Source organism: Alligator sinensis, unplaced genomic scaffold, assembly GCF_000455745.1.
Source record: "Alligator sinensis unplaced genomic scaffold, ASM45574v1 scaffold170_2, whole genome shotgun sequence".
In the NCBI taxonomy this organism is placed as follows: Eukaryota; Metazoa; Chordata; order Crocodylia; family Alligatoridae; genus Alligator; species Alligator sinensis.
Genome location: NW_005842290.1, coordinates 1,646,257 through 1,658,009, shown reverse-complemented (window position 1 = coordinate 1,658,009; position 11,753 = coordinate 1,646,257). Strand labels below are relative to the sequence as shown.

Sequence of the window (11,753 nt, the reverse complement as noted above, 5' to 3'; positions counted from 1 at the left end):
AAAAAAAAAAAAAAAAAAAAAAAACTCATGACATAGGTCACCCCGCTGCGCCTTAACACACGCAGTGTCACCCATGGCACAAGTTTTGCTTGACTACAGTTTGAGGTGCAGTTTCCCCCAAGGCCCTGCACCTATCTCCTTGAAACTTGGTAGCCTCTGCTGAGAGCATGAAGCCTGCCACCTCTGCAAGTTCCATCCAGATTGGACAAAAAACAAAGTTACAGATAGTTCATTGATTCCCCATTATACCCTATGGCTGAATCTCTGAATCGGCTCCAAAGCTACGGAGCCAATTTGGCTGAATCTGAGCAGGACACTGATTCAGAGCTCCAAATCGAGTTGCTGGCATCTGAATCAGCCAAATCCAAACCCGAATCAAATAGTTCACTATTCGCATAGGCCTAGTAACCAAGCCACCCAGATTCGCAGGTGGAGAAGTACATTAAAGGCACATTTATACCGCTTCTGCAGCAGTCTTGGGAGCATCAGGGTAACGAAAGAGATATGCTCCAAGTGATCCCTATTGAGATGTTTTCATCTTCCTAAAAAACTGAGAAGAAACATTTTGTCAAACATAAGTGGCCTCTGAAATAGTATCACCTTGCTACCAGTGCCCATATGGGCTAAAACTATTGCTTCAGTAAGGAGCACTCACATGAGTGAGGATTTGCAGATCTGAGTTTATTCAGCATGAGCATTTTAATGCCCCATTCACACCTATTATGGTCTCATATACATCACTCATTTATTTTACAATATTGCCTGCATAACTGCACATGAAAAAAGTCCGAATCTGCCAGAATGTCAAAGTAGCAAAAGACAAACACTCAAAAGGCAGGGAAGTACAAATGTAGGGCTGTCTATGGCACTTTAATTTACCCTTCCCCCCACTCCATCCCTTATGCATGAGTCTTTGATTACATAATCACATGCTATATTTTCCCCACAGCATCTGAACCCTCGTTCAGAGCACAGCATAGATAGTGTTCATTGAATGAGTACATTTTTTTTTTTTCCCTTATCACATAATAATGGAAAATGTTTGGCAAACCCACTTCTTGGCATCCTCACTGAACCATGTAGCGTCAATAATAATTGCAGTCTTCAGACTCTGTTGTGCTTTGTTAGCAAAAAGTAGGATCCTTAACCCCGAGTAGGGCAAGCTGAACACCATGCATGCTTCAAAGCAACATTCAGCCTTAATATCAAGATAGTGAAACGCAAGTGAAATACAGAAACACCATTCTGACTTCTAAAGTAAAAATACACTATTTGAATGATTTATAGTTGACCGCTTCAGAATGATAATCTGCCGATTCAGTTTTGAGAGTGCCAAAAAAATATTTAATTGAAAACCTGGCATACGTTCCCTACTAGATCTTTTAAATGCAACCCTGATCACTGAAAAACATGGAGGTGAGTAAACATGTACTGGTGTGGTTTGGGTTTTTTCCTCTTCCCTCATGCATGAGGCAAAAGGGTAGTGGAGAACAACTTAAGAAAAAGGTCTTTTGAGAAACACACAAAAAGCCAGTACTGCTTAGGGCCATTTCTTTCTTTCTTTTGTTTTGCTGTTTAAAAGTCTATTCAGTCTGCTCCACAAGAGGCTGCTTATCCCAGTCAGGCTTTTAGATATTAGATTCATCCTAGATATTAAAGAGAGGATTTTTAATCCTAGAAAAAGAACCACAGATGATCAGAAAACAGGGGCTGGATGTACCTCCTGCTGTCGTCATCATGGGAGCAGACCGCTGCTGTTCGTTTTAGCTGGAGTTGTAGCATAATCTTTTAAAACTTAAGGAAACCTTCTTGCTAACTGAGTGTCTTACTACAGGACTGGATACTGGTCCTTGAGTGTTACCATTGACTGGCTCATGGTTTCAGACTGGTATTTAAAGCATTGATTTTTACCTATGTAGCCATAACTGACTGATTTTGAAGGCTACTTCTTCTTATCCAATACTAGGAGCAGTGCAGTAGCAAGCCATTCTAGCAAAAACCATCTCCACAGAAGCCAGCAGGCAGCTCACAGAGAACAAGTCTTACACTCACTCACCTCATTGCTCTGCTGATCTGAAATAACCCTAACACCAGACAGCTTGTACAAGCACTATCTACAAACTCAAACCATTTGCTCTGACTTCTGCAGAGGACTGCTACCAGGGATTTTGTAGCATGAGAGCATAATCCTAATTATTGTCTCCAGCTGACTTTTGCAACTACTGGAGTTGAGATACACTGTTGGAGATAATGAGACAGATCCTCAGCTGGTATAAATGAGTGAAACCACACTGAAATCAATGGAGCTGTGACATTTTAAAGCTGTTTAGATCCTGGCCTAGTTGTTTTTTTCTTAGATTTTGAAATTAGAAACATTTTTGAGCATCTCTTATCTGGATTAGGTACTCATCAGCCTGATTGAGTCCATTGAAATCAGGGAAAGATTTCTACCGACTTGAATGGTTCAGAGCCTAGTCCTTTAAAAATAATCTAAGTGCATATTTCACAGTACCCAGTCCTGCAGGGATCTGAGCATCCTCCATTCCCACTGCCCTCATGGAGAGCTGTATGTGCTCAGTGCTTTGCCAGATCAGGTCCTTGATGAACTCAGGGCCAGATTTTATTGCAAAGAAAGATTAAATATGTTTTTGATGCTTCAGTGAGATTAATGGGGAATGGTCTGTGGGTTTTTTTCTTCAAGTGCTATATAAAAAGAACTCAGCTTTAATCTGTCAGGTTTCATTTTTTTAAATATTCAGGAGCTCAGTTCAAGATTAAGACACAGGTTAAAATATATTTTCTAATGGGGAGGAAACCTTGGGATAAAATAAGCTTTATGAAGAGGAGAACAGAAACATCTACTGGGTTTGGCTAACCAGTATTAGCAATGCAGGCTGTGCTTTCTCACTTCACCTTTCACCTACGGGACCGATTCTAGTGCCTTTGCTTGTACTGAGCATGATGCTGAGCCTAGCACAGTCTCACTGAGATGTTCTTCGCTAGGGGATTGTGTGGTATAATCAAGCCCTTCCTAAGCAGACAAGATTTTGGGAAGTGGCTTGGGACATCACACAGAAGCTCATATGGTTGAAGAAACTGTCTTAATTTGTCTGGCTTCAGCAAAGCTAGTCAGCAGCTCTGCTAGGCAGAATGGGGTTAGGACAGGAAACCTCAGCATGTTTGTATTAGGGCAACTGTCACGGCGGGGGTCCTCCAGGAGGGCCGTGATCTCCTTAAGGCCCCCTCTCCGTGCCTAGTTGGCCCCAGAGCCCCCTCCGCTTCTCGCCCGCCACGTCTTTGATGGTTTAAATCAGTTGGGAGGCTGCCTTACGCCCTCTCAGACACGTCTCTATGTTTATTCGGACCCCGTGGTTTCCTGGACTCCTCGTGGATGGTTCTTGTCCTCCAGGTGGGTGCTTGGGGGCACCCTAGCCTTATGGGCTATGCAAGGCTCCAACCACCCCTTATCCCACGCCCCAAGCCTCACAGTTGGAAGGGACATTGGACTGTCACCATCTCTCTCTCTAACATACACTGCCGCCCCCTCCTAGGGCTCTCCTCGCCCTCTCTCGGAGCCTCAACACGCCCATACTGGGGCTTCTCAATAATGCCCCCTCCTGGTGCTCACAACACCCACACTGGGCTTCTCGATAATGTTGCCCCCTGTCTGGGGCTCACCGTGCCCAACTTGAGCTTTCCAATAATGTGCCCCCTTTCTGGGGCTCTCCATGCCCACGCCTGGGCTTCTCAAAGGTGCTGGCCTCCTTATCTGGGGCTCGCCATGCCCACACTTGGGCTTCTCAATATGGTCCTCCTCTCTGGGGCTCGCCACGCCCATGCCTGGGCTTCTCAATAAGGCGGTCCCCTCTCTGGGGCTCGCCGTGCCCAGCTTGGGCTTTCCAATAACATCACCCCCTTTCTGGGGCTTGCCATGCCCACGCTGGGCTTCTCAATAAGGCGCTCCCCTCTCCAGGGCTCGCCACGCCCAACTTAGGCTTTCCACTAACATTGCCCCCTTTCTAGGGCTCACCACGCCCGCACTGGGGCTTCTCAATAGTGCCCCACCTGGGACTTGCTACACCCGCACTGGGGCTTCTAAAATGCCCCCTCTGGAGCTGGGGTCTAAGCACCCCATAAGCTGCACCCTGACTGGCACTGGGGTCCTCACGCTCTGCTGTGAGGCCCCTTTAAGGATACTGCACCCTCACTGGCACCAGGGTCCCCACGCCGCTGTGGATTCCCCCTGTGAATACTGCACCCACTCTGGCGCTAGGGCCCCCACACCACTGTGGGTCCCTATGAGGCCTCCTCCAACCCCTAATAGCCTCACCCAAACCACCGGTGTAATAAACAACAAAATGATACAGAAACTCGAGCCTCCGGGCTACAACATAACGTAAAGCCACCTGGCTAAACCACATTGCACAAACACCCTAGAGCTACCATCTATAATTCTGCTCAAGCAGTACCTGCGGGTCTCACTGCTTCTCGCATCCCTACTCCAGGAACTCCTGCCTCTCTGGCTGCTGGCAGGGAGCTCCCAGCCTGGCCTCAGCCCTGGGCTTTATGAGAGCCAGACCTTGCCCCTTACAGCCAGCTGACCGCTGTCAGGTGTGGGTCATTTGCTGCCTCCAGTTGCCTCCTTAGCCACTGCTAGGGCTTTTCCTCTAGCAGTTTTTCCTCTCTAGGAGCAGGGCACCTCAGTGCTCTGCGACAGTGACCAACCTTAAAATAGTTGTGTAAGGGAACGTGGATTTGTCTGCACTGCCCCTATGGCATGCCTGGGCTTGCCACGAAGCTCATTTCTCCTGCCTTCAGCGCAGGCCCTGAGACTAAAACAGTTTTAAGTGTGAATGGGTGCTAGTGAGTGAGTCCTAGAGCCTAAGAATGGCTCAGGGCATGGAATCAGGACCACCGTTGGACCTCCTTGCCAAATGTAATGTGGTCGGTGTGCATAGAGCAGGAGCCAAGAAGCAGAGGGTGAAGTTGGTGCAGGAGACATTATAGTTGGAGCGGAGCGCCACGCAGCGCAGGCCCAAGCACAGCTGGGAGAGCAGGAGCCCCTGCCTACTGCTCTCCTCCCCCCGCAGCAAACATGGGCAACAAGATGAGGATTCGTGGGGAATGGGTGGAGCCCTGGCTCCTTTAGATAAAGGCCAGAAGAAATGAGCTAGCCCAGTTGGATAGTAGAGGGAGAAAAGAGCTCGTCATTGGTCTGCGACCCAGGAGGTTGGGGTTGAGTCCTGGCTCTGCTATGGGCTTGCTCTCTTCAGTTCCTTGTCTGTAAAACGAGGGTAATATCATATGTCCTTTTCTCACGCATGCTGTACCTTGGCTATTTAGATAACTGTTTACTATTACTTAGATTACAAACTGTTTAGGGCAGGGACAGACTTTTACTATGCATATGGACTACGATTACCAAAATGGACACCACTGGAAAATAATAAGCAGCAATTGTCCCCTATTTAGGCCTGCAATAACTTTCTTCCCAGCAGGGAGCCTTGTAGGGCTCCTTGGGCCTGCTGCATGCTAGATGACCTCCTCCTGTGGGAAAGGCCTGGGGCTGAAAAATCTCATTGACTCATTAATGCTTAACTTGAGATATTTGAAGACCTGTACTTAAATGTTTGTGCTCTGAGTTTCTCAAGTGGCAAGGAGAGGTGAGGTACAAATACCAAATAACCCCATTGCTGCCTTTTACCCGAACATGAACCTCTTTAACAACTTTCCTGCAAACATAATACAGAATACGTTTTCTTTCAGCTATGACGAGTGTGTGGGACCAGGAGCAACACAAATATACATTCCTACAGATGATCCACCACCTTACTCTCTGAGAGATCCTTGTCGAAGGAACGACTTCTCTATAAACATTAGCTTGGAAGAGGAAGCAACTTCTGGGACTACAGGACGGGCTGCTAACTACCCAGTCAGACTGCCGGACTTGCAGCAGCCCATCTCATCCATTTCTTTGTCATCTCTCACCATGGAGGCTGCCCCTCCCTACGAGACTGTCGTATGTGAACAGAATGTCCCCATCCCATTGGTGCCAATGGATGTACTGAAAAATTCTTCACCTGACTACCAGACCTTTCTCAACCAAATCATGTAAATGAAAGTGGCTCTTCCCATCATACTTCAGGGGGAGTATGACCAATTGAGGTGGAAAAAGAGGTTTCAGTGGAAGAATAAAATCTGTAAAAGTTTTACCTATTTTATATCTTATGTGGGGATGTAATGGGATTTTTTTTTTAAATTTTTACAGCAAATTTTGAAAGTTTTGGTAAACTTTCATCTCTGAGCTTTCAGTTGTTCCCGACTTGTTACACAGAAACAACTGCAGCATAAAAACAACAGCGACGTGCAGTGAATCCTACCCTTTCACAGCATCTGAGAACACAATGAAGTCAGCCACTGTTACTGTAGATACATGTTATCCAGTCGAGCCTATGTGTTGATTTTATGGTACTTTGCATGTTGTAGAGCAAAAGGAGAAAGAGCTTTGTGTTGTTGTTGTAGGCGTCAGTACATTTCACCAAATGTCTTAGTAATAAGATATAAAAACTAGAACTTTAAAAGCATTTTTCAATTAAATATATTTCAAATAGACATTGAACAGTGCCTGGAGAATGTGGTTGTTAGCACCATACTGTGAACAGAAGGAAGGAAAGGGTATTTTGCTGTCTATATGGTGGTCTCACCCATGTTATTTATGCCTTTCCAAAGAGTGCCCTTTTCCCTTCAACAGCAGTAAAAGCAGACTTTCTAGAAATAGCAGCATATCCCTGGAAATACTAAGCATCCTCCATCTTTCTAGAAGCTCTGCCTGGGGTTGATACTCATGGGGTTGCTATCACAGCATGATGACTAGACCTAACCATGACATGAAGTATTTTGAAATCCTAAGGCTAGGGACAGAATTTGCACACAAACTGGTTTAGGTGATCAGAAACTGGTTTAAACCTATAGCAGAACAGAAGTTCAGTGCACACAAACTGCTTTCAAAATGGCCAAAACCAGTTTAAGATAAACCTGGCTGAAGTAGTATCAGACTTAACTGATTCGGGTCAACCCGGTTTATGCAATTCCTGTCCCAGACCCCTTCCTTGTTCAAGTTAACACACAGTCCCCCAGCATCCCAGGATGCTTTGCAGCCCTGGGTTATGTTGTCTGCTCCAGTGGAGCAGAGACTGCTTTGCCCGTCTGCTCCTTAGCCTGCTTCCTGCCTGTATCTGTCGACCCATAGTAACCGGGGGGCAGATCCCCTAGCCAGGGTCTACACAGCACATGGTGGGGAGGTAAAGCCCTGTGGTGGAGGCTTTTCAACCCTCGGTAGCCCTCCAACCTCCCCCTTCCCAGCTGCTGATTGCTTCAGCAGCTGCTACAGGAGGGATGGAGAAGTCCTCCCAGCCAGGTGCCTGCCCATGCAACCCAGCAAGAGGGCACCAGGGAGCCCCTGCCTTGGGGGGCTTCCCCCCACCCCAGCCCAGGGTCCCCAGGCCTGGAGCAGCCCCAGGGAGCTGAGGGTAATTCTTCTCCTCCTGAACTGCTTGCCTTAGCCCCTGCGAGTCTTGGGTAGCCCCAGGGAGCAGACGGATATTCTCCTGGTCTTCTGCTGCTTGTTTTGCGAGTCCGAGTCTATGGCAAAACTAGTTGCAGGGGAGTGGAAGAATTTCCCTCTGCTCCCTGAGGCTGCTCTGAGCTACCCCTGAGACTCACAGCAGCTAAGGAAGCAGCTCTGGGGTTTGGGAGGGGAATAATTCCCATAGCACCCTGGGGCTGCCCCCAGCTTGGGGGCTGGGGTGGTGGGAAACACCCTGAGGTGGGGGCTCCCCAGGGTCCCTATGCTGGGTTGCATGGGCAGATACCTGGCCTGGAGGACTCCTTTCCCCTCCATCCTGGGGCAGGAGCTGAAGCAATCAGCACCTGGGAAGGGGAAGGGGGTGAATGCCCTAGCTCCCCAGGGCTGCCTGGGCTGGGGGAAGCTCCGAGGGGGAGGATCCCCCAAGGTGGGCCACCACTAGGACAGGAGCCTCGTTTTAACTCCCTGTGGGAGGGAAAGCAGGAGGTTGGGGATGCTTGGCCAGGCTGGCAATGGCCAGCAAGCTGGGAGACGTGCTCCAGTGCCCCCTGCGTACTGGCCTGGGTCAGTGTAGGCCTCCCCCGCCTTTCCCAATTGAAAACTGAATATCAGTTCAGTTCATTACCGGTTCAACCTACACAGTGTAGAGGAAGCTGCCTAGATTGAATCGATTCTGCCTCGGGCTTTCTGATCGTCTGTACTTAGCCCAAAAGGTATTTTCATCCCAATTCTCTTGGTGCAAAACCGTATCTCCAGGAATTAACTTGTCTCTTTCTCAGTTATAAGCCAGTAGTGGGTTTAAAGGATCATAACCTTTTCCTCTAGTAACTGCCAAAGTGTGAAGTGTATCAGGACTTGGCATGCATAATGACATTACAAATCTTACATACCTTGTGCAAAATTATTTTATTCAGTTCTGATCCTTTTCACTGCAATGTAGCTCTCCATAAATCTAGCATCTGCTCTTAGTTCTTGTACCCCCATCCAGAAAATATGGATATATTCTACTAATGACAGCAGAGGAAAACTCTGTAAATATGAAGGTTCAATTTATCATGGCTTGGTGAGTATATAAACTCTGCATAGCTACAGATCCAGATCTTCAAATGGTGTAAGTCACTGCGGCTCCCTTGAAGCCAGTGTACCTAGCCAATTTTCTTTAAATCTCTTGCAAATAATTCCGTTCAATTTTTGTATTGGCAAAAAAGAATCTCAGCTGAATATCCCGTTGGAAGGACAAATAAGTACTAATTAAAACCAGTAGTACATTAAAATGACGGAAAATATCATCCAAAGCATGAGAATCCCAGTTAAACTTCCTGGACATGATGTACAATTTTCAATTAGAATCATCATACAACATTCCAAAAACTGATACAGTTTTAATTAATATGAAAGGAAGACAGTAATTTCATAGCTATTTCTGCTCTGTAAATTATAGCATTACTGACTGAATCATGTGTATGAAGTGTTGGGTTTTTAGCTAGAGCCTTATAGAGGCATGTCATTAGATAAATAAGGCTAGTATATAGTTTGCCCACTGATATAGAGAACTCATTTGTGGTTCAACAGGATTTTTTGGCCTTCACAATATGTCACACCCAAAAAGAGATGTAAATTAACAATCCTAGCTGAAACTGCTAATGGGCCCTGGCACTTTGCAAAAACAAACAAACAACAAACCCTAAATTAAAACATAAGGTACTTTTATTTATAAAGTAACTATGAAAATAGGTTTCTTTTTTGGATATAAATGTTTCCCAACAGGCCAATAAAATCCACCATGCTATTGTATTGGGAACAGAGAGAGAAACTTATAGAACCAAGTAAAAACCAAAGTGAAATGAACTAGTTTATGGATCTAATGCTAACAAAAAAAACCCTGCAAACTGCATGAACTAGAGCGGGGTGGGCAAAATGCAGCCCAGGGGCTGGATGCAGCCCGCCAGGTCATTCTATCTGGCCTGAGGGTCCCCTAAAAAATTTAGAAAATTAATATTTATCTGCCCCTGGCTGCCTGTCATGCAGTCCTCGAAGGCTTGCCAAAACTCAGTCTGCAGCACTCTGCCCAAAATAATTGCCCGCCCCTGAACTAGAGTCTTCCACCTTTATTTATACTGGGCTTGTCTACATGTTTATTAATGTGCCGAAATTACAGCACATTAAGTTTAGTGCCTGTAACAACAGGTACGAACTTCATACATCGTAAATCGGCACTACCGTGCAATAGCGCCAGCGCACACTTCTCTGTGACGCTAATGCCCAAAAGACTAATTCTACGGCGTGTGAGCATGGTTTTTGCCTGCTGCACAAATGAGCAACAGAATTACCCTACTGTGCATTTAGCGTCTCATGTAGACGCCCCCACTGACTACGAGCTTGCTTGCCAAGTAGGCCTGCTGGCAGTGGGACTAATGGCAAAAGGAGATTCTACCTAAGGTACTGCTAGAATCAGACCCAGTGAATGAACCCACTCACCCCAGATGAAGGTGGCAAAAATTGACCCATTGGTATCAGAACTTAAAATATAGTTCTAAAAAAAATTATTTCCATGTTTTAGCTGTGAAATGGTGTTCCCGCAGCATGCTTTTTCCCTAGCTAGCCGAAGCCAAGGACATTTCGCACATGATAGGTAACACACAACTAATAGTTTTTAAAGTATATGATTTTTAACCTGCCAGTGTCGCTTTCATGCATTTCATTTCCCTCCATTCATTTTCCATTTGTAGAAAAGGGCTAAGATTTTTCAGCAATCTCATTTTAAGCGGGTTACTAGTAAAAATGGCAGAGCTGTAGTTTGACTGGTAATAGAAATGTCCCCAGCGCTCAAACTATAGAAATCTCTCGTCAACCACTAGAGTTAAAATATCCTTAGTGTGCTAATCTGGATTACAGATGGCAGATTGTCTACAAATAGCTGTCTGCTCCCCCTTGTGGCATATTGTTTTATAAAATAAATTCCTCTATTCCTCAGACTATGTAGACTTCACTCCGAGAGCCTAATCTCTCAAAAATATGTGCAGCTTCTTTGTCAGTGAGGGATACGGAAGCCAACACGAACATCAGTGTCTGTGTTCGCATGGAGCACAGAAGCACAGCACATACTTCGCCTGATTTGGGCCTTATTGGGCGCTGTTTCTTATTTACTGTAGTATTTCTGTAAGTAACGTAGCACGGAGTGCATGGTAGGTCATCTTGCCATACAGTTACTTTAAAGAAATATTTGTTGTGACGAAAAAATTGCTTCAGTTAATAATTGTTTAAACTTGGCTACTTTAAAAAATTGCCTCCAAATTAGAAGTACGAATGTGTAATAAATGTTCTAAATAACTTTGCAATAGTATCCCAGCAAAATGATTTGCAGGAGTGATTTTTGGTAACTTGTGCATCTTCTTATTGACATAACATATGAAAGCTAAACATTACTAGTGTTAGAGTATATGGTAAATCCAGATGGAAACAACTCAAATGCTATTTTGGCCAGAAAAGTCTGTAAACAGAAGTTTGAATGCAACTGTAGCATTTCTGCAATAGATTCTACTGCCATTACCAGCGTAATGCGCTTACTGTAATTTTTTTTACATGATAACTTTACATGATACAAACTTTTTTCTCGTTTCTTTCAATAAAGGTGTAACCTAACTCTTACTAAAGTAAAACCCTGATAGTTGACTCTATCCGGCTGCCAGGCTTTGCCTGAAATCCTCACACAACTTTGCACAGTGTCCTGTGGGCTGGAGGAGAGCAGGACATGGCCCTTTTGCTTATTGGAACAGCATAAGGAAGAAAAAGGTTTGGACACACTGTTTCTTGTTGTTCACATTGCAAGCCTTTGTATTCATCTCTGATTGGGGATTTTTTTTAAATATCCTAACCTTTGAAGACAGAACTTTTAGTAAAGCATATACACATGTATATCCTGGAACCCCTTTGCTTTTTATTGTCTGTGCTGACAATTTGTGGACTTGACAAATCCTGGGCATGAAAATATTTCACTTTACACACCCTCAGTACAGGGTAAGGGGGAAAAAGTGCAATCTGACCCTCTCTATGGGGTGCTGAAGTCATGGCTTAGAGCACAGGGAAGAGGCAGGCTCCGTTGGCCGTAACTGGGGGCAGGAAAAGGAAAATAAAAAAACATTGAATCTATTCATCATCCCCAGCACCA

General features: G+C 45.4%; 1 protein-coding gene and 1 long non-coding RNA gene across 3 annotated transcripts in view; one reads left to right on the top strand and one right to left on the bottom strand.

Annotated features, from left to right (window-relative positions):
- The window catches only part of LOC102386192, a 20,504-nt gene extending 15,975 nt beyond the window's left edge, over positions 1-4,529 (bottom strand). For both annotated transcript variants that reach the window (XR_324384.1, XR_324383.2), the window contains exon 1: positions 4,470-4,529. This is a non-coding gene — a long non-coding RNA (uncharacterized LOC102386192). The remainder of the gene's footprint in view (positions 1-4,469) is intronic.
- The window catches only part of LOC102369311 (protein BEAN1), a gene marked incomplete at its 5' end in the record, with an annotated part of 47,678 nt that extends 36,293 nt beyond the window's left edge, over positions 1-11,385 (top strand). The window contains one exon of the mRNA XM_006028144.3: positions 5,767-11,385. Coding sequence (XP_006028206.1) covers positions 5,767-6,115 — 349 coding nt within the window. The remainder of the gene's footprint in view (positions 1-5,766) is intronic.
- Positions 11,386-11,753: the final 368 nt, after the last annotated feature.